General features: G+C 52.0%; 2 protein-coding genes across 5 annotated transcripts; one reads left to right on the plus strand and one right to left on the minus strand.

Annotated features, from left to right (window-relative positions):
- Positions 1-41: 41 nt before the first annotated feature.
- On the minus strand, positions 42-2,800 carry MRPL36 (mitochondrial ribosomal protein L36). Of its 4 annotated transcripts, none has more exons than XR_005068921.1 (2): positions 2,680-2,800; positions 42-480 (listed from the first exon to the last, which is right to left on the minus strand). XR_005068921.1 is itself a non-coding variant. In XM_037062961.1 (2 exons), exon 2 carries the CDS (start codon positions 465-467, stop codon positions 144-146), a length of 324 nt encoding a protein of 107 aa, XP_036918856.1. In that variant the 5' UTR covers positions 468-480; positions 1,414-1,515; the 3' UTR covers positions 42-143. The 4 variants fall into 4 exon arrangements, 3 of the variants coding, with proteins under 3 accessions (XP_036918856.1, XP_036918858.1, XP_036918857.1); XM_037062961.1 differs by lacking the exon at positions 2,680-2,800 and adding an exon at positions 1,414-1,515; XM_037062963.1 differs by lacking the exon at positions 2,680-2,800 and adding an exon at positions 1,444-1,514.
- Positions 2,801-2,872: 72 nt separating this feature from the next.
- NDUFS6 (NADH:ubiquinone oxidoreductase subunit S6) lies at positions 2,873-10,322 on the plus strand. The gene is made up of 4 exons (XM_037062960.1): positions 2,873-3,045; positions 3,866-3,919; positions 9,213-9,335; positions 10,132-10,322. The coding sequence occupies exons 1-4, from the start codon at positions 2,914-2,916 to the stop codon at positions 10,195-10,197; spliced, it is 375 nt and encodes a 124-aa protein (XP_036918855.1). The 5' UTR covers positions 2,873-2,913; the 3' UTR covers positions 10,198-10,322.
- The last annotated feature ends 17,582 nt before the right edge of the window (positions 10,323-27,904 follow it).

A 27,904-nucleotide genomic window follows, 5' to 3' on the forward strand; every position in this document is an offset into this window, starting at 1 on the left:
GCCTGGAAAGTGGAGCCAACAAAACCGGCAGATCAACACTCTTAGAAACCAGAACATTTACATTTAATTTTTTTTTCGGTAAGTTAACACCATCTCTCAAGGAAATGGTACAATTTTGCATGTTATTTTCACAGCCAAAGGAGTTACATCTGTCTCTGCTTGTGCCTTGGGTTCGTTTTGCAGTAGATGAACCACCGCCCACGCCTCTTCACCCGGTAACAGTCCCGGCAACGCTTCCTCAGGACGCCCTTGGTCTTGAACCCCAGAGCAGGCTGCAGGAAAGGCAAGGGGCAGCAGGAGAGGGGTGAGGCCACCACTTCGCTGGGCTTAGCTCCTGCTGGGACTGCTACGCGAAGGGGACCCATCAGGAGCGTAGAGAGTGCACGGGACGTCGTCGTGCAAGGACTCAGACGTAAGAGAGGGTTCACAGCAGAAACCACCATTTTCTTTATAAAAACAGTTGCCATGTTGTGGCTGAATCTATGCAAAAAAAAAAAAAAAGGTGGTAACAGTGTCTCCCATGCTTCCTACTATTACAACTTTGTTTTGTCTACTTCACCGTCGCGTAGGCATAGGAGCTGAGGGTTAAGGGGTGCTACCACTCTCCAGTGCAGCAAAAACCTAACAGCTCTGCAGGAGACATGGGCTCCTGGTGGAGCACTTGGCATACCGCCCCTTCCCGGGAGCCCGGGCGAGACTGACCAGACCTTAACCGTAGGCCACGCCCCCCACTTTGAAATAATTAAGCCAGGTGGAGGGATAAGCGACTTGCCCTGCCCTGTTAAGACGCCGCAGCAGTGAAGCCCGACCACCCACCCAGGGGGTCCGGGCTGGGCCCTAGGGCCTAAAAAGGCCAGTGTTCACGCCTCATCAGTTTCAGGGAGGCGGGCACCCACGTGTAGGAGGGGTCCACATCCTCAAATAGGCGGAGTAACCGCTTCTCCGTGAACTCCGACCCCGCTCAGGTTTAGTAAGGGGCAGAGCTGGCCTGGTTTACTGGGCACAAAGCACCCGGCTCCCGGGCCGGCGCCCCACCATCCGACTCCACGGAACTCCGGCGGGGCCGCTTCTCAGGTGAGGACTGCTCGGGGCTTCTCGGAGGAGGCGCACTGGCTGGCGTCGCGACACTCGGCCCCAACAGTGGCGCGTGTCGCTCGCAGTTCGCACACCGCCCGCGAGGTTCCGGCGTCCTAGGGATGGATCCGGCCTCACGCCGCCCCCGCGCCCTCATGTGACCGCAGCCAACAGGGGAAGACTGAGGCCCCGTGGTCGACGTCTCTGGGCCGATCCCGTCCTGTCGGCAGCCTCTCGACCCAGCAGCCGGCTGCAGAGGAGACCCGAACCCCGGCATCCCGGGGACTGCAATACTCCTTCCTAGTTCCCAGCCGCTCTATACCCGCAGGGACCCCTCACCTGTGCAGAACGGGCCCCAGCCCTACTAGCCGAGTTCCTCCGCCCGCGCCAGCGTCCCAGCCCGCGCCTGCGCAACGGGGCGGAGACGCCAACTCGGAGTCTCCTCCAGAAAGAAAAACGGCGCCGGGGTCACGTGGCAGCACCCGTAGTTCGGGCCGCAGAGACCGCGTTCAACTGGGTTCCTTCCTTCCTTGCCTTCCAGTCCCCGTCCATAAGAGCACCCAGCAGGATGCCCCCTGCAACCAGTCGCCTACAATTGGTGGTGATGGTGGCGGGGAGGAATGCAGAAATGGGAACTAAATGTATATAGAACGAGAAAGTTACAACGAACTAGGCCTGGAAAACCGACAATAATAATGTAAAACAAAAATCTAGGAAAACCATATGCTGATATTACGTGAACACCCTAGGAAAACTGGCGAGTCCAAGGCAAACGGACAATGGTTCTAACTGGTTGCAATTAAATACCTTCTCCTACATTTTATTATGAAACGTTTCAAAGAGATAAAAGTTGAAAGACTTATGGTGAGCACCATGTACACCCACGTTCCACGAAGAACGATCAACCTAACCTGTCTTTCAGGGGGCGTGTTTGCGAACCCACCCGTCTTTCTGGGCACGCGAAGGCGACCCGCAGACGTGGTGTACCTGCCCAGGTGACCTTTGGTTCTGCTCCAGCACCCGACCGTAAGCACCCTTCCTTTCAGAGAGGTTTTCAGGGCATCAAGTCTCTCGTCACCTTGCTGGGCTCTCCTCCACATACCTGGAGTGGAGTCCTGGCTGTGGGTGTACTCAGCTCCTGGAGCGTGGCGGTTGAGCAACTCAGCCCTGAGCTAAGTCTGCCCGCCTCCCTTCTGTTTTCGCCCATGCCCCTGGGTCTATGTACAGGCACTTTAGAGGAGGCAGGAGAAGCACAAAAGAGAAGCGCCGGGACGCCGGCCGGGTCCTGCCCAGGTGCTCTCTGGAGTAATGGACCTGTCCGGTGCTGATCACGTTGAGACCGGTAGCGGGAGGAGCGACAACGGTTGTGCTTTAACGGTAGCTTCACTGGCATTGTGCTTCGGGAATCCCCAGACCGGCGGTCCACCACCACCGCTCCCCACCCCCCGCCCCAGGCAACAAAGAAATGCGCACCGCGCGACGGGAATGCACTTTCAATTTCCTCTCTAGGCAGGGATTCTTCACCAGTATAAACATAAAATGTGTATCCCCCCTGATTATCGATTGCCATTGAGTGCAAACAATGCATCTCCACTTTCTACCCACCTCTGCCTTTCCCCTGGCACGAATAACAGATAGGGTTGTGCTCAAATTTTCCCTCCTTGTCCCAGTTGAGACCTGGGCCGCAGCAGCACCCGGTAGGACACACCAGACTCGATCACAACGCGCTTGCGCACCTTCCCTAGGAGCGATAAGTCCCGGCCGTTCGGGCCCAGCAAGGCTTTGCGCAAGCGTCAGCGCAGGCGCGTCGACGCGCCGGGTCAAGGGTCAATCTACAAGATGGCGGCACTATTGACCTTCTGCCGGCTTCTGGGCCGTAGCGGCGCGGCGGCTCTTACCCTGCCTCGGGGCGCTAGATGTTTCGGGGTGCACATCTCGCCGACTGGGGAGAAGGTCACGCACACCGGCCAGGTAACCGGTGCGGCGCGGAGGACGCTTGAGTGGGCGGAGTCCAGGTCAGGCTCCCGGTTTTCCCGCTGTCCCCGGTGCCCCGGGTCCTCCCGGTGTCCTCCGGGTCCTCCCGGTGTCTTCCGATTCCTGGTTCGTGGGCAGGGCTCGCGGAGGACAGGCGACTGAGTACATTGTGGGTCCCTCGTACGACACAAGCACGGTCGTGCTGTCGCACGCAATAACCTGGGTAGATTTAAAGGCCGCCTCGGTGCTGTTTGCAGATTCTGTGGTCCGAGAGTGTCCCCGAACTCTAAAATGAGACTGTTACCCAGAGAGTAGCTGCGGGGAGGCTTTCCATTGTACTCAAAGCGACCGATTCAGTGGCTCGAATCTTGTAATGTTTGTATGATACTAAATAGTACACTTAAATAATTTGAGAGTCTGCTGTAGTCCAAAACACGAAGACGGTATTAGGCCATAATTGTAAGCCAAAGATGAGAGAGTAAGTACCTATATTATTAACGTGTCACCGGGAAGATTTAGAAGGGACAGAGCCACGGACCGTTTGTAGAGAAGGGGGTGCACCTCCTCTGTCTGAATTTGCCTCCTTTGCACTCCCACTTCACCTTGCAGCCTTCCAGTTCAGATTATTGCCTATTAATCTTAGGGGTCCTGCTGAAAAATGCCCCTGGTTGCACAGCTGTACTTTGGCCCCTCATGTTTGATCCTGAATGACGTAAACATTAAGAACACCACTTTTCTGTAACGTTTATGATTGACATGAAGTGACCTCTTTCTGCATGAAGCTGTAAAAATCACATATGGTCTTTTTTCTTTTCAGGCTTATGATGATAAAGACTATAGGAAAGTTCGATTTGTAGGTCGTCAGAAAGAGGTAAGTATAAGAGAGATAAGATCTCATGAAACCTTTATATAACCAACAAGAAATAAAAAATAATATGTAAGATTTAAACATTTTCCCTGATTTGTGAGCACCCCAGAAGATTTGGAGTTCTGCATTTTTCCCCTCAATGTTCCATGTGGCTATTTTGGTTTTGGTTCCCTTCTGCCCCCGAAATGTCACAGTATATAACAACATCTTGTAGTGTAGTTCTGGTTTACAGATAAATGAGAGTGGTCTTTTTCTTTATTTCTGTGCCTTATACTTCTGAGACCCTCAGATTAGAATAAGTTTTTTTCTCTACAGTCAGAGTCACTCCTTCCCCTCAGTCAGCCTGTTGATTCTTCTCGGTAAGCTTCAGCTTTCCCTAAATTGTGTGTCCCCTTCCCTCTGATGTTGGTTACATTGTCCATGCCCAAAGTCTGGTTTTCTGTCTCCATTCCTTCTTTGTGGGTGTCATGAGGGCAGATGGAGTTCAAAGCAGTGGATGGAGCAGTTTGGAGCAAATTGTTCCTGGGGTTGGCCCTGCACCCCTATCCGAGCTTCCTATCTCAGCTCTTCTGGTGCTTTAGCAGGCATCTGGATTTGTCACAGATTCCTCTCCCATGGAAATTCTCCCGTGGCTCTGGTTTCTGATCGCCATAGCAGAGGGCAGCCCGGAGCCACTTAAAAACAAAGGTATTGAAGGCAGTCGGGTGCTGACAGTGTTGCCTCTCCATTAGCCTTCCTCTCTGTCAGCTCTCCTGAGCTGGCTCTCCTTAACGGCTGTCCCAGCTTGGGTCTCTGGCGCCTTTTCTCTTTGGGATCATGAGTGTCCAGGGCACATCCTCAAGTTGTGACGGTGCACAGCACATCTGTAAATGATGAGCTGGTATTCTGCTCTGGCTGTTATTCTTACAACAACAATTTGGCATTGAGTGGCATTTTAAAATTATTTTCATTTCCAAGAGATATTACTATTTTAGAAAACTTTAGACACAGTGGAAAATCACACAGAATGCAGTTTCCATATATCCCTCACACTATTCCCCTGTCATTAATATGTAGCATCAGTGTGCTACATTTTTTACAAGTGATTGATTTAGACATTGGGTGAGTATTAATATATTAGTTTCAACTCGAGTCCATAGTTTTCATCAGGGTTTACTCTTAGCTGTACATTCTGTGGGTCTTGACAAAGGTATAGTGTTGTGTATCCACCATTACAGTATCATACAGAGTAGTTTTATTGTCCAGAAAACCCTCTGTCTTCTACCTATTCATCCCTGCTGTTTAGCATTTTCTCCAAATTTACTTAGTTTAAAAATTAATTTGGATGAAAACTTCAGTTTTTACTGTGATTTAAAAATAATATATGTGTGTATACACATGTATGTGTAGCTAAATATAATTATTGATATTAGTGCCAAAAACACCCAATGTTTTAAATCATTGAACTGGGGCTTTTAGTTTATTTTAAACTTGTAAATTTCCATTAATTACAGTAGAAATTACAATTAAGGTCAAAATTTTACAGAACATTGATTATTGAACTGGGTTATTATTTCCTTTTTTACTAGTTTTAGTATTATTTTGTAGAATTTGTATTTCATCTCTAATGGATTTAATCACAGTTTGATGTAAGGCAGTAAACTCTCCATACGAACAGTCACTCCCAAAAACATAAGTTTAAAAAAACTCAGCTAACTGACAAATGAATAATTTAAACTTAAGTATATTTAGATGCAGATGAATTGATCAAGAAGTAAATATTAAGAGAGGTTCATATATATATATATATGTGTGTGTGTATGTATGTATATGTATATATTTATGTTATTGACCTGGAAGACTAATTTTTACAGTGGTTGGGCAATTTAGGGTATGTGATAACGGTGTGTACTTATGAAAACACTGCATTTACCAGTAATGCAGAGTGTACTGGGTGCGTGACATGTTTTCTGTACTGGTCTTGTAAGGTCCAATACTGCTTTTTCCTTCCCGTGTCCTGTCCTGGGGCAGGGCGCACGCTGCAGCCCTGAATTTCAGCAGACTCCGAAGCTGGGCCGTGGTTGTGTGCTGTGGCTGGGCATTGACTCCTGGGCTCTTTGTTTTCCTGCAGTTGAGCAGAGTCCCAGAATGTTAATCACGGGAGGTCGGGGTCGCCCTGGAGCTGCAGTTCTGAATGACAGGGGCAGTCCTGTGTCAGTCTCAGGCGTCAGGCATCAGCTGCCCTTCCCACAGGAGACAGCCGGTCTCTTGGACTGCGTGATGGGAGTTTGTTAGTGTGGCCTTTGTGACACATTTGTCACTGAGGTAGACACCGTATTATTTACACCCCGAGGCTTCATTTGTATGGCGAGTGGTTTCATCTGCAGCGGCAGTGAGTGGGCCATCTCTCAGCACGGGCCCACTGTAAGGTGTGGTGTAAGGGGAGCGGAAGACCTTGGCGGAGGCTGTGTTTAAAGGAGCTTGTAAAACAACGAGGCGGCAGCGCTGCATGCTTGTGTTTGTTTTAATGTCGACATGTTTCCCACTGACTTTCTGCTGTGTTTTCGGAAGTAGAACTTGAAGGAAAAGCTTTTCAAAATCATGATCTGTAACTGACAAAGCTTTTGAAAAATAACCAAACCTTTCTACAATGTCCACATTGAGTGAGATCAGGGTGTTTGGTACCGTCTGTGTTGGTGGCAGACAGGGCCTTCTCTGCGTGTGAGGGGCGTGAGGGGTGCTGTCCCTGGATTGTGTGTCCCCTGGACAGTTGGCTGGCTTTGGAAAAAGTTAACTGAGCTTGATTGTGTTCTTATTTTCAAGTTTTATGAAATTAGGTATGCCCCCACCCTGCCTTATTTGTGAGGATTTGTTTGTGCCTAGTCTTGGTTTTCTTGTCTTCCCCAGAGCAGGAGGCCCCTGGTATGGAATGATCCAGCATGGGGTGGTGGGCATGCCCAGCTGGAAGCCACCTGGCCCTGGGTGGCCCGGACTGACCTGGCTCAGTGGTTCTCACCTGTAATGATAGACAAGTACTAAGATTATTCCCAAGCCAGATCGCAGAGTAACCTTGAGCAACATTTATTAGTCTGATGCTCAGCTTCACACTGCTCGTTCGTCTTGTCTTTATTAAGCTGTCTCTTCCTGTAAACTTGTGACGGCTTTTAGGGGACCTGGAAGGGGAAGGACGGTGCTGTCCCTCTGACATTTGGCCCTCAGTGTGGTGTGTTCCAGTTGAATGACCCTCTGGCCTCCAGAAAAGGGTGACTTTCGAGGTGTGCTGTTGCTGTTGTCATCCACCCTGGAGTGGCCAGCGATGTGGAAAAGATGCTGCGTTTAAGAGGCACCACCAGGCAAACTAATCCTCGGGAGCCAAGTGTTGGCTACAGAGGTTGCCTGTGATCGCTGTATGTGGCTCCAAAAAGGAGAAAGCTCGGAGAAGGTGCTGCTGGGTTTCTGCACAGGATGTGCGGCACTTGGAGTACGGGAGCCCTGGCCCTCGGGTGTGGGGCTGGTGATCACAGGGCATGAGTTGTGGGGCTCTGAGTCCCGGGTTCGGTTCTTTCCCTGTACACCCAGGCACTGATGCTGCAGCTTCCCAGCACAGTGTGCCTTGTCTTTTTGACAAGCCCTGAGGACTAGAGCTGTTTTGACTTTGACTAGAACTGAGGATGGCTCTAATTGAGGCAGATACAACCAAGACATACCTCCCACCCAGCGTTCCAAGTTTTCACAGTAGGGCATGGTCAGACAGAGGAAGTCTGAATTGCTGTAGTAACTATGCCATGGAGGGGCTTGTTCAATGATGCCCTCCACCCACGCGCCTGGCCGCTCAGCGTCAACAGTTAACCCCGGATACCGACCAATGCGGCCACGCCTGTTTCTGCTGTGTTTCTTGCCCTCTCTGTTGTATCGTCAGGTCTGAAATTAATTGTGCACACCTCCATGAGGGGTTGATAGTGACAGGATCATCTCACCTGAAACCACAGAGGTTCTTTCAGTCCATTACTCTAGGTGGCCTAAATATTCTGGACTGCGTTGTATTCTTAATTGTACAGCTTGTTTGACTCTGAATGCAAATAAGTCGCATTTATTGCATTGGTGACAAGTGTCTCTGACCTTTAGGTTCCCATTCCCCTGTACACATACACAGTCTCTTTTTGCATTTGTGACGTGTGTTTGTATAACCCCCCTTTCCCTCACACACACGCTGCCCATTTTCTGCCTTGGACTCACCTGTCACAGGACTCAGGTGTTTCTTCTGTGAAGTCGCCCACAGCCAGCTCTGGCTGACTTCACTCCTGTTGTGCTGCTTGGGCCTCTGGTCCTCTTGAGTGCGCGTACTCGGACTGGATCCAGTGCTTTGTCGGATTGGAGCCGGGTTCTTGGTCTGCGTAACCCTACGGGGCAGGTGATGTGCGTGCTTTAGGTCATTAACTCATAGGTTGTAAAGCATGGTGTTCTCTTCTCGTTAGTAGTTTGAGGACTTACATGTAGGAAAAAAACCAAAAACACACCTTTGGTTACTCTGAGGGAAGAAGAAATGCTTGATTCTTTCCCTTTATTTACCAGTTTTAAAAATAATGAGTTGATTCCCTGTAGTGAGGAAATTAAAGAAGTTTGAAAATATCATTGTGGAATCATGGGTTTTAGTGATTTGTTCTCAGTCCTTTGCAGTTACAATCTCATTGTTCCTCAGATTCCCATGTCCGGTTTATTCCGATTGGCAGCGCCCCCAAGTCGGCTACCTTTTGGCCTGCCTGTGGTTGTCTCTGCTCACCTCTAGTCTCTGTCACAGACGCACGGCTCCGACGCTGCACGGTTCGTCTGCAGCATCTCCTGCCCGGCCCTGGATCCCGCTGTTGTCAGAGCTCTGGTTTCTTTAGTGTGAAATGGTGGCCGCGTGGACTCATCGCCACTGGGGTGTCCCTATTCCCAGTGGGCTGAGCCGTGGAGCTGTGTGTGTGTAGAGAGAGGGGGACGGCAGAGAGGGGAGAGGAGGGGATAAGTGGGGCAGAACGTTGACAGTCTGAGGCCAGGCAAGGACGGAATGGGGGTCCTTTGCACTGTTGTAGTTCTTGCAACATTTCTGTAAATTTGAAATTTTATCCAGTGAAAAATTAAGTGGGCTGTATATGCATGTATTAGTTACTTGTGTATTTTGAAGATCTGTAATTGTATTTCACTGGAAATGTACAGAATATAATTCTGCCTGTGCTGACAGTGCATAAATGTCTGTGGGGCAGGTTTCTATGTAAATTTAAATGAAATTGAGTTTTTGTGCTTGTCTATACGAGGCTTTTTTCTCCTTGTCCAGGTGAATGAGAACTTTGCCATTGATTTAATAGCTGAACAGCCCGTGAGTGAAGTGGAGAGTCGCATCATAGCGTGTGACGGCGGTGGGGGGGCTCTGGGCCACCCGAGAGTCTTCATAAACTTGGTAACGTGACCCATCGGCCTTCCTGTCCTGCCTGGTCCTGCTCTCAGGGGGGCCGCCCAGTGTTCCTCTGACCACACAGTCTCACCACCCTTGCCTACAAAACCAAATGGCAGGGCCGAGCACCGAGGCATCTTTTCAGATGTGACGTGCCCTGCAGGGCCCTACTTAGCGTTACCAGCACCGACTTACTGGCTTCCTCTCAGACACGTAGGAGTCCGTCTTTCTGGCTGAGCCTTCCTTAGCAGCCCATTCTGTTGATACAGACACACTTGGGGCCTAGAGAAGAGACCTTGGGACATTAGGGCTGAGAAGGAAGCCACAGGCTAAAGCTCGGATGTGCATGAGGTATGAAGGAGAGGGAAGGGCGCTGGCAGGACCTACCACCGCCCCTTCTGCTGGTGGTGTGAGGGAGCTTGGACCCCGGACCCCATCCCTGTGGGGACCCCCCCCATGTTCAGGTCAGTTGAAGTCTGTACTCAGGGTGAGACTCTGGCTGTCCTGGAGGGGTCAAGCCAAGGGCAAGAAGTGGCTGCTGTGCTAACACTCTGTCCTCGAAGTGGCCCTTTGAGATGCCCTCGTGTTCCAGGGTGGGGCCCGAGGCCAGGGGAGGAGCCAGAGCTGGACCTAGGCTTCTTGGGCACCGAGGCAGTTCTTAGCACAGTGGTGATTGGGTTTACAGGTGGTTCGGGCTGACAGGGCATTCAGGTGTTGTGTGTGCTTTCAGTGTCTAATCGCTAACTATTAGATTTGAAGTAGAATATGGAAATATGAGGTTTTCCTTCTTGAATTTTTTCAGGACAAAGAAACAAAAACTGGGACATGCGGTTACTGTGGCCTCCAGTTCAGACAGCACCGTCACTAGAGCAGACCGTGCACCTGGGTCTTGGGAGGCTGTGCGTGTGAGCGCTTCCGTGTTCGAGTGAACGAGGAGGGTTCCCATGCTGTATGTGGGGTGTTCCTATTTTGAATAAAGGGTGTTGTCCAGGATGGCTGTTGACAAGTGTGGTTCTTTCACAGAAGGGACTTTTGGAAAATAGTGTCACTTAGAAGTGTGGGCTGGATCGGGGTCCCCTCCTGCCAGATGTTTCTGGACAGGGACTTTAATCCATGTGGCCACACCAGGTGGCTGAGAGAAATGAAAGAAAACTCTACTGTTCTCCCTTCAGCTACAGTTACAGCTTCTGCTGCTGTGATCACACATGGTGTCCCCAGTCTGCCATTCTAACCTCCAGCCTTGGGTCTCTTGTAGAAACAGCATGTCCAGATACAGTGTCTAAAGTAACTGACCAGGCAGCAGCCCCCTATGACCATGGCTGGGTTTCCACAGTGCAGCTGAAGCCCAGCCTTCCCACCCAGAGCATCTCTGCGCAGGGGACATGGGGTCCACAGAGACACTGTCCAAATGGAGTGAGCCCTGGGCTTCCCTGCACTGAGCATCACCAGTCTGTTAGAATCAAATGTCCTTTCCCGCAGAAACAGCGTTCCGTCCCTTACCATCCCCCTTACTCCCACTTCATGCTTGGACAGCAGGAGTCCTGGGGGCTGGAGCGGGCTCTGGAGGGACAAGGGACGCCTGAGGTCAGAGAGCCACTCATGATGTCATCAGCCACCTTGCCTGACTTCTGTCATTGATCCACTCCCACACTGAAGGGCAGCCTCCCCTCAGGTACCAGTCCTGCAGCTGTCTGCCCCCCTCGCTGTCTGAGTGCAGACAGGTAGTGATGAGAGTCCCATGATCCCAGGGCCTCACTAAGGGTGCTGGTGTCTCCGGGGCATCACAGGGCCCATGTTCAGTGCTGTCCTGAGGGGCACCCCAGTGCCCAGGTGGTCTGTCCTGAGCCTCTGCCTGGCCATGCGATGGGTCACACTGGTCCGGACACAGGCAAGGGGCCTGAGCTGTGACTGTGTGTGTGCGCCAGTGACCTGGTGTGATGGCAGAAGGTGTTGCGTGCGTTTTTCTGTCCCAAAGAGGTTGGTGATTTGCAGCAGCCCCTCACTGGGTCCTGCAGACACCTGGTAGTGCGGGGGGGTGGGGGGTGCGTGCCCTTACCTGGGGCTGCTCTCAGAAATCCCTGCCGCAGTGGCCAGAGGTCTTACGTCAGGGTGTCCCCAGCCTCACGGACTTCACTCCCTCTGAAGACACTAAGGAAGGCTCTTCCAGTCATCTTGAGCTCCTGATGGCTGCTGGCTTCCCTTGTAGACACATCACTCCAATCTCTGTCTCCTTCGTCACATGGCCTGTCTCTGGGTCCCTGTCCACATGGCCTTTTTATAGGGAAACCAGTCATTGAGTTTGGACCCACCCACATCCAGTGTGACCTTACCTTGTTACACCTGCAGAGACCTGATTTTCAGATAAGGTCTCATTCTGCGGTTCTGGGTGGACATGTGTTTGGGGGACACCGTCTCCTAGAACAGGGTGACAAGGTGTACTCCCTCTGACTCACCCTGTCACCACTTGCCCTTGGTCAGGTCTGACATAAGGTGGAGTGTCCCCACCCACCACCTCTGCTAGGACTCAGCCAAGAATGCACAGTGGGACAGCTTCCCTTGGTAAGGGAGAGGTAATTGGGGACCCCTTTCTTTTTTTGGAAAAAGAAAAATGAATAAAAACTCAAGTACTTGGTACAAGAAAGTAAAAAAGGTACACCTACCAGTCAGTGTTATGACATAAAAAGCCAAATGGAAGCAAATGGAAACCCATCGGAACAGGAGCATTCAGTGCAGTGTTTTGTCAGCTGGACCAGATGCACCTGAGGAGAGGTGGCAGTCCCACGTCCCACAGCTGAGGCCTGGCTCTGCCACAGAGGTGGTCCCACTCCTGGCTATGACGAGAGCTGTTGGCTCCGGGTGTGTCGGTGCTGTGTAATCCCGCAGCCCTCAGGGGTCTGTGTGAGTTTAGGGGAGGGCTCTGACCTGCTGACTGCACAGCAGGCACTTCGTTTGGGACTTGGGCTGTCCCACTGTCTGTCTTCCCCAGAGCCCTCCAGGTCTCGTTATTTCCTGGTTTGCAGGTGAGCAAATGGCGGAGCGCTGGCCAGGTGTGGCTCTGGGCCTCTGTTAGGGCACAGCCTTGTCCTGGCCCCTCCGAGACCTCATCAGGGTTGGTCTTAGCACAGACCTGTGGCCCCGCCCTTCCCGGCCACACGGACTGGCTTTCCTCTGTGGGTTCACTGAAAACAAAAGTAAAAATTGTATAACCACATGGCTTTTATGAAGAGAAAATGTATTAGAATAACGAGTTTTGCACAAACAAGTCTGTGCTCTGCGCGGGAGCTGTCCCAGCTGTGGGGTCACATCAGGGACTTTGCCTGCACCCAGAAGCGGCCTTATCCATGGACTCCACGGTGTAGGTCCAGCACCCTCCTCACCTCTGTCCCCTGTGCCTGGCACCTGTGTCCCCAGCTCCTCCCAGGGAAGGACACCTTTACTGGGGCTGAACTCGGGGAAGCCAAGCAGGCTACAAATTCCACCGCAGATCCCAGGGACTCTTATGTGCAGATGTGACTCTAAGTCAAGTGCCTATTTTCCAATCACAGATGCTGCTACAAAAGTCAAGTGAGTTAGAATGAAGAGAGTGACTGTGCTGGAAGGACCAGTTGCAGTTTGGGCCTGGCCTCCTCACTGGGACCCCCCCAGGAAGCAGCGGTGCTAGGTGGGGTTGCATGTCTCTGTGCTGTCCAGCAGCCGCTGTGTTTTCACAAAACGTGCACAGGATGCACGAGAACGTTCCTAACCCAATGGATCCTGCTGAGGGGTCACTTTCACAGCAAGTTCTGTTGGCAGAGTGAATCTCCAGGAAATCGACAGTACGTGCTGCTGCGGACAGCAGGGGAAGTGCCGTCATTCAGGAGTGAACTAATGGGCCACCAGCGCCCGTTCTCCACGAGTGTCCAGATGCAGGTGCTTGTGGTTTTCAGGCCTTCGGACATCAGGGGACTGTGTGGCGAGGAGCAGTGTGCTCTCAGCTGCCTGCTCCTGACTGGGGAAGGTGTCATCAGAGACAGGTGGTGTCTGGGGAAACAAACACCTCTGACATCACCCTGCAGAAGTCACAGTTCAGAATGAAAGTTCTTGTCAGGGTGTATGCAGCAGCATGTGGGGAGCAGGCCAGAGCCCTCGGGGACCAAGTACACCTCTCAACCTGGCTCCCCAGCTCCAGGTCTCTATAGACTGCTTGGGCCGTCCCCCATTGCCTCAGAGTCTTCCCCAGATATCAGTACTGGGGCGGCCAGCCTTGGCCAGGGAGCCTGTCTTTGGGGGTTGAACTGCATCTCATTCCCCCTTAAGGCATTGAGTACAGGCAGCGTTAAGGCTCACAAATGGTTAGGTTTAAGTGGCCAAGCGCCTGTGAGACGAGAGAGTGGACAAGAGAGATCTGGGTGTGCAGGGGGAAGGCTGGCCTGTGAGGTCACACCTGTCCCCATCAGGGCCTCTGAACCTGGTGGGGTGCAAAGGGCATCTGTACTGGAGCCTCCCTTGAGTCCAGGAGAGAGGAACTAAGGCCACTGAAGTTGTTTCAGTGACAGACACAGAGGAGAAGTCACTGAGTAGGAAAAGGCATCAGAGTGAAGGGGAAGGATGGCTCCTTTGAGGAGGAATCTTTGAAGTCACGGAGGTGCATGGTCATTGAGGGGCAAGAAGGCCTGGGGGAGCTGGGTCGGTCCTGGGCTCCCCCTCTCCGGCCAACCCTAGAGGGACATGGTGGTGGGGACACAGAAGCAATGGGCCTAGTACCCACCCGAGACGTTTCTCTGTTCGGGGTGGGCTGGTGAAACCCCCATGGCGTGGCTGGACCTCACCCTGTGTGGTCCCAACTCCTCACCCCCATCACCCTAGGGAGTCCCTGCTTCTTCATGTCCTCTCATGTCATGATCCTGAAGTGAGGAAGGCCAGAAAAAGAAAACCTACATTTTCTTGGGACTTTGTAGTTGGACAGACTCTTTAATTTCAGGTTTTTACTTGGATCGACGTTGCACAGCCCTTTCGCCTTTATCCCCTGAGAGTTGGCAACACTGAGAATGTTCTGACTTGTGACACGATCCTTTAGAGCTTTATTGGAAAAGGGCATTAGCTTCATAGTAATAAATTAATAAAATGGAAGCCATTTGCAGTTTGGCGGCCTCTGCAGAGGATGCAGAGAGACCTTGGAGCTGCTGGAGGATCACTCATAAACAGCTCTGTGAAGTGTTCACGGCCGCGCTTACGACCTGCCCGGAAGACGCAGGAGGAGCCAAGCAAACTGGCCCTTCCCTGAAAGGCAAGTGCAGGGAGGCCCCTGTGTGTGTGTGGACACCAGCCTGTGACCCAGGCCCACGAGCTGGTACATGCTTCTTGGGCCTCAGTCCTGGTGTGGGCCCAGTGAGCCCCTACCCGGATGTCGTGAGCCCTGACCAGTCCACCAGAGGGCAGTGGTGCATAACCATGTCCGCTGGGTCCCTGCAAGTTGCCCTGGGCTGTGGTTGCCCTTTGAGTGGTGACACCCTGATGCATCTATGGCAGGGAGGCCATGACCATATGGAAACGGTGCTGCTGCTCAAACCTGCCCCAGGGAAGGCAGGGCTGTTTGGAGACTGGAGTCATAGCTCCATCGCAAGATTGGACAGCAGGGCCCAGGTGGGAGGCTGGCCCTGGCCTTGACCCCAGGCAGGCCTAGGACCCCCAGGAGCCTTCTTTGTGTGTCCTTCTGGACACCCTGCTGGGTGCTGTCTGGCAGGGCCTGCTGACCCCCTACCCTGTTGGTGGTTTCCTCTGGCCACCCTGGTCCTGGCATGGGCAGGGAGGTCTCTGATGAGGAGGTGACTGCAGTAAGATCTCTGATGCTCCCTGCGAGGCCTGCGTGGCCCTGTGAACCCGGTGGTGCTGGGTTCCACGGGGACTTGGCCTCTGGGAGACTCTCAGGAGGCACCTCCCTATCTGGAGGAAGGTTGACCTGGCCTAGAAATGACCTTGCCAGGCCAGGAGCCTCAAAATGAGATGGACCCTTTTCCTGGATGGGTGAGGAGGCAGGGGGCTTGCTTGTGCCTGACTTTCATCGCTCTTCAGCATTTTCTTTTGGCATTTCTCATAAAATGGAGCCACTGATGCTCTGATTCATCGGACTGCCTGGTGGTGAATGGGGCGGGATGCTCCAGTGGAAGAGGCCTCTCGTCACTCAGCCCCTGGGGACCGATGGCCAGCCAGTCCCTGCTGCTGGCAGCCCCTCTGCTTGTGCTGAGCTGTGTGTGGTCCCTCCGAGGCTAATACCACTATTACGGTCCTGATTTATTAGACATGGGGAGATTTTAAATTTCTTTTTTGTGCAGTCATTTAAAATTTAAAATGATAACATCTAACCCAATGAAATTTCAGTTGATCATTCTCCAAATGCACAAAGTCTTATAAGGTATGAATTAAGAGTCTTAAGAACTCTTATAACAACTTAACCTGCACATTGGTGATCTGCTTTGGGGGCTGTCACATCAGAGCGATGTCCTTAGGGATAGAAAAAAGAAGACGGAGAGCAGGCAGATCCAATTTTGAAAGTCATCTCCGCTTAAGCTCTGGGACCGTTTCACGCACATTGAATTCCTTCTCCTGTTTTGTAATAATTATGTTTTTCCTATTTGACTTCTCCCTTTGGGGATTTTATGCATTTTTATAATTTAGTGACTTCAGCGGGGAGAGCCTGTTTTTGGCCTTGAAAGATGTGCCATGTCATGGGGGGGACTTCGGGGGGGTGGAGCCTGCATCCTGGCATCGTCTTGCCCACCACTGTCATCACACCAATTTTTAGCGCTCACCAACACCCGGCCAACAGGTGACAGCATGCTTCCTTTTCCAGCAACACTCTCAGCACACATGGTCCCCGCTTGGACCGTACGGTCAGGCAGGAAGGTCAGCCTGGGAGCGCAGCTGTAACTCCTGACAGGCCCCCGGGCAAGGCGCCACCCAAGGCGGAGCCAGGCCCTTGCAAATGGTCCCAGCAGAACTTGGATCCCAGCCTGTGGCGGCCAGTGTGAAAGTTGCCATTTCTGAGAGTCCCGTTTCATTTTTGGTAACGTGCGGATCAAAGCACCTCCTCTGAGGGTGGCTGTGGGTGCGACGTTGTCCTGCCAGCTCAGATCCCAGTGCTGGTGAGTGTGGGCAAGGGGGTCCCAGCCTTGCTGTCTGAGGCGCAGGGCCTCGGATCCCTTTGTTTGTCACGTCTGCAGCAGGACCTGGGGAAGGCCGATGAGTCTGGGTTGGCTGGTGGGCAATAGGAATCATCTCAACTACAAAGTCAGAAACAGCAGAGTTAGAAGTAGTTGGCCCACTCTGTCTGGATGGTGATTTGGTCAAAACACTCAAGGGAATTTCTCAGTCGGTGAAAGGTTGGGAAGTGAGTCGCAGGCCAGGAGAAAGCCAGGGGTGGGCCCTGAGCTCAGTCACCTTGCCTGAGTTCCCAGACCACGCCAGTTCTCTACTGCTTCCGACCTTTTACTGTGGGGCTCATTTGGAGAAACAGATGGAGATGTAGTTGACATTTAATTGACACTTTAGTTAACCGTGGTGTTACTGTGTTCCTCCATAGTTAACCGTGGTGTTACTGTGTTCCTCCACTTCTACAGGCGGGTCGCAGGAAGCAGTGGTCTGGGTCTGGCTGGAGCAGAGCTGCCAGGATCAGAGGGCAGCATGCCCGGAGTGGAGTCCTGAGAGCTCGCATGTAGTAGCTCTGCTTTTGGACAACACCTCGTCAGCCCAATGTCACCTTCCAGGTGTGGCAGTGGTATCCACGGGGAAGTGTAGCTGCCTACCTGACACTGGGGTCCCATGCTGCCACCCCCACCTGCCCAGCAGTGTGTAGCAGTCTTGGCCGTACTTCTTTCTGTCCTGGTGTCCCAGTACCCTGTGGTCCCTCACCTTCAGAGCTACTCTGGGGGTCCAGGCACCATACCCTGCTGGGTCCGGAGCCCTTGTCTTCTCAGACACTGAATCCTCGGTAAGATCCAGTCTGATGAACCAGCTCTCTGCTAGAAGGCAGCTCAAAGCTGTGTTCTCCATTTCATTTTGCCTTGATTATTTATAAAGCTAAACAAGAAATTGTTGACACTAGTGATCGTTAATGTGTCAATGTTGAATTCGACTTTGCATTGAACGAGGTGACTATGCCAAGCCAGACGGGGGGCATTACCCTCAGCCAGTCTCCATGGGCACATGTTGGTCTGAACAACACAGAGTCACAAATGAACTCATTTGCCAAATGTCTAGAAAGCACTGACTGTGGGATTAGTTCCTGGAACATGATGGGAGGCATCTCCTCCCAATGAAGGGTGAAGTCAGTGAGGTGAGCAGAGACGGGACAAGTCACCGCACAAACATCTGAGAAAATTGGGCCACCTGGCCCCTGAGTTTGGGGTGACACATTTTGATTTAAAGGCAGAGGCAGCCTCTTGTCCTGCTCCTGCTCCCCAGAGACCCCGATAGACTGGGACTGTGTCTTCCACCGTGCTCTGTGAGGGGCACACTCCTGTGTGACTCGGAGGGAGTCCCCGACACGGAGCAGAGGGAGCGTGCTTGTGGGCTGAACCTGCGACTCAGAGCAGGGGGGCTGGGACAGGGCACGGTGCCTCGGTGTCTCTGGGGCCTTGCGCTGGGCGGCGTTGCTCTCTGATCTCAGTGTGGTGTTCTCATTCACAAAATGCTCAGCTGTGGTGTTAAGCAGATCTGGGGAATTGCTAATTAATAACTTTATTTTACTTGAGCTCCACAAAAAAGAAGTCAACCCTTTCATCATAGCCATTGGCCTTAAAAAACGCAAATGATGTCCCCTGTCATTTTTATTCCCTGCATTTTTCTCAGGTTCCTAAGCAAGCATAACTTTTTTAAGGGTCTTGTATGACTGGAGAGATTGCTCAGTTATTTTCATTTTACAAATTGGGCTACAGCGCTGAAAGAATCACCGCTGTGTCCAGAGTTACAGGGTGTCCCATGAGCTGTTAGTGGGAGGCGTCTCCGGTCCCAGGAGGGATCGTCCCATGGCTGGTGTCCTCTTGCCGGCTCCGCACAGCCAGCTGTGGGTTCTGGGCCTTGTCTGCCTGAGTGTGTGTGAGGCTCACGCAGGATCAGCCCCATTGTAAATACAGCAAATATTTCATTTAGAGCAGTTCTGGCCAGCTTCAGGGCTGACTTAGAATTTCTCTCTCTCTCATTCTCTGTCTCCCCCTGTCTCCCACACACCCAGAGTCACGTACACAGGTGTGCACACATGGACCACAATGGTCTGCGAGCCAGGGTTTTGTGCTTTGTGTTGCCTTCCTTGGCTGACACTGAAAATGCCTTTACAACCCGAGCTGACACCCCGTGAGAACAAGCCACTTCCCGAAACCTGGAAGGCCCTCTGGAAGTTGTGCCTTCAGGCCGACCTCACTGACCTCCAGGCCAGTAGCTAAGGGGCAGCCCTGACTGAGGGCTCCAGGGGCTGTGGGGCCTGGCCCCAGCGGTCAGTAGAGTTGGTGATGCACCATGGAAGATTCCAGAAGACTTGTGGGCCAAGAGCGAGTGGCTGAGCTCCAGGGAGGCCTCAGCGGTGCCCACATTTGCTGTTACTTGGGGTTGGTTTCACTGGTACCCGAGGTGCTATTCTGCCCAAGTTCTCCCCAAAAAGCTCATAACAGATGGATGATTGTTTCCATGCTTTAGGGGGATCCGGCCTCGTGAAAACCTGGTGAATCGCTCCAGCCCACACTCACTCACTTGTAAGGTGGCCGCCTGGTAAGACAGCTGCCTCGCATGCTCACCTTTCACTGGTGTGGCTTAGAAAGTGAGGCCCAGTCTTGAACCTCACTGAGATGTGGCTGTAAGACCAGGAGGAAATAACACAAACTCCTCAAGATCAGAAGAAAACACATCTTGTAGAGATGACTCCATCAGTTTAAGTTGCCATGAAAACCCTAAATAGACAAAAACAAGCAAAACTCTCACTCCTGAAAGTCCTTCCCGTTCACCTTTCTTCTTGGTTCTTCATGCCCTTCGACCTGACAACCCAGTGCAGCCTCCAAACAATGCCCCTCTTTTCACGGTTTTTCTTGAAAAGTAAATTCAATAAAACATGCTATTTGTGATACCAAGGAATGGACTTGTGTTTTTAAAAATAAATTAATAAATATATTTAAGTGGTTTGTCTTAACTTCCAGTGTGTGAATAGCAATAGACAGAGTCCACAGAAATCAAAGATCTCTGGGGTCCTCAATAATATTCAAGACTATCAGGGTCCTGAGGCCAAAATCTTTGAGAGCAGCAGCCTTGGAATCTGCTTGCCCTCTTAAGGAGTTCTTGTTTTCTTCATTTAGGAACAATGCCCTTTCTCAAAAGGTGCTTTGAGGAGCTCCTGACCATAGGGGGCAAAATAGTGGAAACCAAACACACTGACAGCAAGCATGCAGCAGTGACATCCTCCAACAAAGAATGTCCGTCTGTCCTCTGAACTCAGGGGCAATGGGGGGACTTCGCTGTGTTCAGTAGCAAATGCCCTTTTACTCCATGAAGTTCTTTAAAAATAGACCCATGAAGCACATTGATAAGGCTGTCATGTGCAACAGAAACAAAGAGGAGAGCTACAAAACCAGGGGAGAGCCATTGTGCTACCAGTCAGTGCCTGCTATCAAGTTTTCATTCCTCCCAACATTGTGGTTATTTGGTTAACACTTAGCAATGCATTATTGTAACAAAGCTTATTATTTATTTCCCCACAAGCATTTTAGCTGTGATTTCTTGTGTCTGGTACAAGGTTCGGAGTTATCCTGCTTGATGTGGGAACTCTATACTTGTTGTGGCCAATATACACATTTGCATAACAATAGCTACACAAAATTTAATAAAGGAAGAGCAGTTGAAATGCAAGGTAAGACTTACCTGGTGCACACGTCCACGTGGGGCCTGGTGTCAGCATCAAGGCCTGCAGCTCTCTGCCGCTGTGTGCTGCTGTTCCGTGCCTTCCTTAGCCTGAGTGGCCTCCTCCTCCTGTGCTGCAGCGTGAACTGAGCCAGCATCTCCTCCTGCTGAGGACAGAAGCCTCTGAAATGGTGTGCCAGTTATCAGTTCCCACCATCATGCTTCATAACATACACCCGCCTCAGTGTCTTGGGAGGTGTGAGTCTAATTTGCTTATTGGTGTTCAGGTAGCAATTGGCTGGGCCCAGTGGACAGTCCTCCCTGCCATGGCTGGGTCTGGGGTGCCCAGCTCTCTGTTGGGTAATCCAGGGCAGTCTCAGTCTCCTGATTAAAGTTCCCCTCCTGCACTGGCAGCTTAGCCAGGTGGTTGGCTGCAGGAGGCCATGACTCAAGTGCTGCATTCTTAGATGGTTCCCTCCTGAGGGTCCAGTGAAAACCCACCCACCCTGAGATTCCAAAGGGAGGAAGTCAAGGGGAGGAACTGACCACACAGGTGACAGGAGGACTGAGAAGCAAGAAAGGAGGAAGGGGCATGCTCAGCCCAGGCCCATCTACTAGCCCAAGCCTGTCTGGGGGAAGCTGCAGCCTGGGAGGAAGCAATGCCCCAGGCAGGGAGTGTGGGAGACACCCAATTCTCCTGCCTCACCCTCCAGTAGGAAAGCACTGGCCAGGGTGGCCCTCCACCTTATCAGGAGCAGGATGGGGAGGGGCTGGGACCTGATTGGACACAGCTGCTCCTCAATCCCAATACCTGGCCTGGCCTGGGACCTGGGTGGGTGGGACCCTCCCTAGGACAGCATGAGGGATCCAGGTGAGCAGGTGGGAACTCCTGCCTCCCATTTCTGCCCAGTGCTGGTGGCATTCAAAGTATAGTCCCATCTCTTGGTGGGCAGCCACCTATGCTGCTTTCCCATCCTGAGGGCCCTCTAAAGCTTGTGGCCAGAGCTGAGAGACCTGGCAGCAACCTCCTGAGAGATGGAGTGGGATGTGCAAAGCAAAGGCAGGACCATGGTGTTCGATTGAAGCCGTGTGGACCATCTCTCTGCAGCCCTCTCCTGCTCACGACTCTCAGCTGCCAGGATTCCGCCCTTCTTCATTCCAGGGGACAGCTTCCAGCTGTCAACCTCTAGGGCCACTTCTTCACATCCCCTTTACTTTGGAAACAGTTAACTTTGCAACACAGTCATCATGCAAACACAGTGCTCCCGTCTCCCTGTCTTCATCTCCTCCTGAAGCTCTTTATTTCAATGTGAATGGCAGGCTATGGGCCACAGTGCTGTGTTTCCATCACTCCCCGCCGCTCCCCCGGACGGCGGGAGTCGTGGGTTCGCGGCAATGATGGTGCTGATGCTCCTTTAATTTAGTTGTGTTATAAACTGTCGGCAGGCTGCGTTCCTTTGCACGCCCTCTGCACGCTCTGTGTGAGTTATGGCAGCTTGTTAATGAAGGGAGCTTGTTTGGCCGTTGGAACAGCCATCATGTGCCCTGATGGCTCCCCGACCGTGAGTGGGATGATTCCCAAACTTTGTCTGCTGAGTCAGCAGGTGCCTCCCCTGTGTTCTCTGCCAGGAGACGATGCCGCTGAGGTCTGAGCCCTGCAAGTCCAGGGACTCCACAGGAAACGTCCGTGGAGAGGGTGTTCTGGGTAAAACTCATTGCCAGTGGAGCTGAAAATTCCAGAAATGCATCTCTCTCTAATCTTTCCATGGCCGTGGTCCTCAAGGCTCCCTTAGGAGGGTGAAGTGGGCCCTGGCAGGGGTGCGAGGCCAGCAGGTGTGGAGTTGGGGTACTCAGCTGTTCTGAAACACAGAGAGAGGCGTGCGGTTCCAGAAAGGGCTGCAGAGGGGAGACTCTCTTCGGGGTTTGTTTCGTGCTCCTTTCTCTCTGCTGCCCTCCAGCCTAGTCCTGGGTCCTGGAGCTCCTGAGACCTGTCTGTGCTCGCCCTTCACCTCCTCTCCCAGGAAGCCCCTGCACCTGCAGCTGTGGCCCAGCCCTCTCCTATCAGGATATTCTCCTGAGCTATGTAGCCTTGAACTTCCTTAGGAAACAGCCTGAGGGTTAAGTAGGGGCTCACAGCCCCCACACGTGCGCCTTGCCTTTCCTTCTGCTGACTGGGGACTGACTACACCTAGGTCACATTCTCCGGGCACTGACAGCCCCACTCTTGGGCACTTGGGCCTCCTGGGTCCCCTGGCCAATGGAGTCACTTCCTCTTAAGGGCTGTGTCTCCATCAACAGGAGTTAGGGACCAGCTGCCTGGCTGGTGCCCCCACCCTGCTGTCCTGACAGCGTATTCCTGCCAAGGGTCCCTCAGAGGAGTCGTGCCATGAAGCTGACCGCAGTATTCCAGTTCCGGAGCCAGCAGGAACTTCAGTCTGTGTGAGACTCTGTCGGCCTGTCTCCCTCTGAAGGAGGCACTTCGGGCTGCGTGCATCCTGAGCAGGGGTGACTCTGGGATGAGGAAGTTTGTCTCTGCTTTCTCCAGGGCTTTCTCTTACAAGCCACCTGTTGCTCTGGGAGGCTTGTATGTAGCCAAACTGCGCTGCCTGAATCACAAAATCAGTTATTTCTGTTACAGAAAATGCCATCCTGAAAAACACCTCTGACTGCAAATGCTTACAGTATGTAAGAGCTCAACTGAGCTCCATTTGTGACTCTTGTTCCAGTTACATCAAGTGGCCCAAACCCTCCCTAAGGTGGATCAGCTCCACCTCCCATGAACCTTCCAGTCGTCCTGCTCACGCTGGAGCCACAGGCCCAGAAGGCATCTCAGAGCCAGGGGGCTCCCCCAAGTCTGCCTTCAGATCAGAGCTTGAGAAAGTGCCACCACCTGGGCCCACCTAACATGGGGCTGTCCACGCACTGTGAGGGGCCTGGGGCCCTGGGCTCGTCGGGACTCCTGGCACACAGCTGAGTCTCCCTTCAGACACCAGGAGTCCACCGCTCCTCCTTGTCCTCCGACAGCTCGAAGAAGCTGGTGGAAGAGGCAGCCCGGCAGCCCTGGCCTTTCCCTTCCCCCTGGGGAGGTGACCACACAGGGAGCCCCAGCAGCTACAGCCTGCTCATCCTAGCCTCTTGAGAGCCAGGGGTCCCCAGTGGCCCCCGGCCCGAGGGCAGAGTCTGGGTTCCAGTCGGGTCACCTTTTCCCATTTTCTGCTCAGCCATCTGAGGACATCGTGGAGACAGGGGGCTCCCTAAGTAACAACAGGCCAGCTGGTCCAGGACTATAGGTTGTGATGACCACTCCCTTGGCTTGGAGTCACTGCCCTCTGCCTCTCAAAGGCCCTTGTCCACCACCCGCCCCGGGGCTGGCCTACCCATCCTTGCTTGTCTGGCTGATCTTGCGCTGGACCAGGCTATGGTTGTGCAGAATCTGAAAGCATGGCTCACTGAGCCTTGCTGTCCCTCCTGGTCTTCAAGGTCCCAGTATTCTTCTTAAGGAGCTGCCCTCAACCTGGGGTGCCCCTAAACCCTCCCCTCATGACTTCCCCGATGAGCCCCTGCCCCAGCCATATGCACTCGGGAGTGAGACAGGTGGGCAGGAGCAGCTAGGAAGGCCCATGAACTCGGGGGGGTGGGGGAACCCAGGGGCCTTGGCAGGTTGAGGAAATGGCTCTAGGCAGGAAGGTGACACACAGCATGCCCTTTTTGGGGATCCTCATTCTTAGGGCTAGCCCAGCCCCGCTGTCTCCATCTAGACTCTGTGTCTCGGGCACCGACAGCTGTGAGATTCTCAGGCAGCCGCCCCTGCTCCACAGGCTCCGTTTCTCTTCCTTCCATCATCCACGGCACTTGCCCCAGCACCAGCCACAGCTTTACAGTTGCAATGGACTCGCACCCCATGCGGAACACCGTCTGGCTCTCCTCCAGGCAGACGATTTTCTCCCGTCCGGGCTGTGGATGTTTGGTTCTGCCCCTGGAAGGGCCACACAGCCCTGGTTCCTCTCATTATGGCGCCGGGTCCCAGACACTTACTTGTCCTCCAGCCATCAGAGGGAATTAAAATGAACAGCCGTCCTGACATGAGGGGAGCCTGCCTGAGAGGCCGATGGTTACCCACTCACAGCAGGAAACTCGCAATCAAATTCTAACAAAAGGTCACATTTGCAATAAGTAAAAAGGAAATGTAGGTAATTGGTTCTGGAGCCCGTTAATACCTCTGCAGGCCCTGAGAGGCAATCTGATGGACTTGAAACCTTTTTGTTCAGGTAATTAAAAATGAGATTTCATTATATCATTAAAAATGAGGGCATATGAGCTGTTTTCTCAGATTCTATAATGTTATCAAGAGAGGAAAGTAAATCCAGCTGGGCAGGTGCTTGGGTCTGTGAATAAATGTAAGGTACCCAGGCTCGCAGCGTCCCCAGCCCCTCCTGGCTGGGATGGAGGTAGCTCAGCGGGGTGGTGGGAATAGCACCGGGTCAGGCGTGGCTGGAGAGTGAGACCCTGCAGTGGAATCCGGGGGGCAATTGGCAGATGGGACTTTAAACCACTCGTGAACTTCCACTTTATCTAACATGAGAGATTCTTCGCAGATCCGCTTATGGGGGGAAATGGGAGGGAAATGGGGGGCCCACCTCCTTCAGCCTCCTCCGGCCTTCCCCAGACAAGCGAGCCTGGCTGCAGACCACACAGCTGTGATGTTTGTGGCTGGTTCTGCCCGGGGAATGGCGTGGCCGAGTCCAAGGCCCGACACAGATGATGCTGCACGCTCTTCGGTGTCGCAGCAGGTCCCCCGTGTGTCATGAAATCTCATCATCTATAAAAACCAAGGTGAAATGTCACATCTTAAAAACGCAGACGTTCTTTGAATCACATTTTTGTGTGTAATTATTTTTTCTTTTTTTCAAGCCCTGATGTGCCTGCTCTGTGGAAGGCAGGCGGGAGGTCAATTGTGTTTGAATTAGTGTGGCAAATTCAGCGTTGCTTCACTGTTCCCGTAACTGTGAATAAAGGTCCCAGTGCTGCTTGGCTACTGTGAGGGATGCTTCGTGGTCCCTGCTTGCTTTGACAGCCTCAGTCCCACCGGAATGGTAGCCACCCACATGAAGTCCTCCCCGCCTGCATGCGGAAGGCCAGGAATGTGTCTCCCAAGTAAGTGACCCTCCCACAGAATCAGGAGCTACATACCCAACTATCATCTTTCATGTGAAACATTTTTTTCCTCTCTCTTTCTTTTTTGCTTGAAAGAAGAAAAACCATGTTATACCAGGTCTTTATTGTTCACGGCATATTTTCTTGGTAGATGTAGTTCTTCATGAGACCCACTAATTTGTAAATAGGTCAGTTAGTTTCCCCTTGGATTTTAGGGTTAAAAATATGAATACTGAAGTATATATTTTTGGCTTTAACAAAAATACTTATCAACTAAATTCCAATTGTATATAAATAAAATACTATGCCAGAGAAATTGTGAAGTTTTTCGTTTTATTTATAAGTTTTTCCTTTAACCAGTAGGTGAAATTAGCTTCCAAGTTTGAAGATGGCCGACTCTGCAGAGTATTTTTTGTAATTGGAAACCACGCACAAATGAATCACAATTTCCCAATTTTTTCCTTTGCCTTAGAGGGAGTTGCTGGTTCTGCTGGACCTTGGAGTTTGCACTAATAATACTGATTTGCCGAGGTCACTGGCTATCAAAACTCCATCCCAGCAAACCACGGTGACCACCCCTCCCTCGCCTGGCCACCCTGTCCTGCACTCTCTACTTTCACACAGTCACCTGGAGCTGTTTTTTTTTGACCCATGTCTCTCACTTGTTGTTTTGCTTTATCAAAGGGCCAGACACTCATGGGCAGCAGGGACTGCCCCCTGCAGCCTGGCTCACAGCCTGCATATGGCTTTCCCACAGAGAGACTGGGGCCCAGCTCACAGGTTCACAGAGACTCAGGAGGGGTCAAGGTATTTGCTTGAGCTGTTTGCTCTGGCTTGTGGGATTCTGGCCTGGTAGGGGCTCTCTGCCCACCAACCAGTACATGGGCCTAAGGGCTCGGACCCTTGGAACCAAGGCATGCCCCTTCAAATTCACCCACAGGACCCAGATGAGCAGGCAGCCACACTGGCCCCCAGTGCACAGAGATCTGGGAGGCAGCTGTCTTCTCCCTACCTGCCTAGCTTCTCACAGACCCTGTTCAGATGGTCCTGGGTAGGCTGCAAGGAGAAGGGGAAAGAAGAATGCCTGAGGGAGCTCAGGGTCCTGGTGGGCCCAGGCCCCTGCATTTCAGCCCCTGTCTGACCTCTCCTGCAGCCCTGAACTGCCCTGCCCTCCCAGACACAGGGGTTCTGGCAAAGACTGACTCAACCCCGAGACCTGCTTCCCATCGCTCTTCACCTCTCCCGACCTGGCCAGAGGTTTGCCTACTGCCCCACAAGAACTGTCCCCTGCCCCCCGGGCTGCACAGTCACTCATGTTTCTGTAGGCTGAGCTGACATACCAAGGGCTTGGCCATGGTCTTACAATGCTCTTCAATAAATACACTGAAGTCATTTTAACTTTTGAAGTACAAATAAAAGAGAGGATAAACTCAATGAACAGGCACATCTACTTGGCAAGTTATGCCCACATGTACATACTTGAAAACAATTATTTAAGATCAGTCACCACTGGAACTCTGTTAGTTTGAAGGACAACCAAATAAATGGAGTATAAAAATTAATTCATCTTCCCTAAGAATATGATATGATCACTTCAAAATGGGAAATAGTCTCTTTGTTAACAAGACTCAGGATCAAGGCAGTTTGCTACTTATACGCCCAGTGTGTAGTGACCACCCCACAGCCCTGCACTGGCCTGATGCTTCACAGCCTCCGTGAGTCTGACGTGAGCTATGGACGGTGCTAAGCCAACCACTCGCATCTAAGTGAGTTTCCCTGTAACATGGCTGTAGAGTTTCTACATTAGGTCAGCTGTTGTCACTCCTAAGGTATAAAGAAAATTCACATTTTTTTTAATATTGGGGAAATTATTTTTATTTTGCCATGAATCTAAAAGCCTAATAAAATCAGATCTTGTCATTTTTACCAGGGAAACTATGGGGACAGGCTACGTGGAAACGGAGCACCCCTCCACCAACTCTGAGCCCTGAGACCCAGGACTCAGAACCTATAAAACCGACACGTGCAAATACTCAGTGACACAAGGGGGCCCCGAAACAGGGGCCTGCAGCCCACCAGGCCCCAGAACTGCCCTGCTGGCAGTTCATCTTAAACTGGAACTCTCAGAGTCCACCTTTGAGAGTTTCAAATGAAATTTGTCCAAGCCAAATCCAGTTTGGTTTGGATTCTCTCCCACAACACCTGGGGCAACAGCCCGATCCTGAATGTGGCTTGCTCAAAGAAATTGTTGGATTTTCCACTCCAGGAGGGCACTTCCTCTAGGTTCCTAAGAAGTAATTCAGACAGTGACCTAAATAATTTCTCAGGTGAAGAAGACATCATCAGATCCCTATACTAACTGCAGCTTTGCTCACAAGGGCATTGATCTCACATGTGACCCTTGCACGTGTGAGAGCAGCTGGCTTCATGGAACCGCATGGTTCATTTTTTAGGAAGGTCGGCACAGTCGCCCCACCTGTGCCGCTGGCAGCGATGGCTACCATCTCGAATGGGTGATTTATTTTTCATGGCGACAGGGTTCTCCAGTGTCTGATTAGAGGAGA

The sequence above is a fragment of the Sturnira hondurensis genome, unplaced genomic scaffold (assembly GCF_014824575.4).
Source record: "Sturnira hondurensis isolate 20B ecotype Veracruz unplaced genomic scaffold, ASM1482457v3 Scaffold0014384, whole genome shotgun sequence".
Lineage (NCBI taxonomy): Eukaryota > Metazoa > Chordata > Mammalia > Chiroptera > Phyllostomidae > Sturnira > Sturnira hondurensis.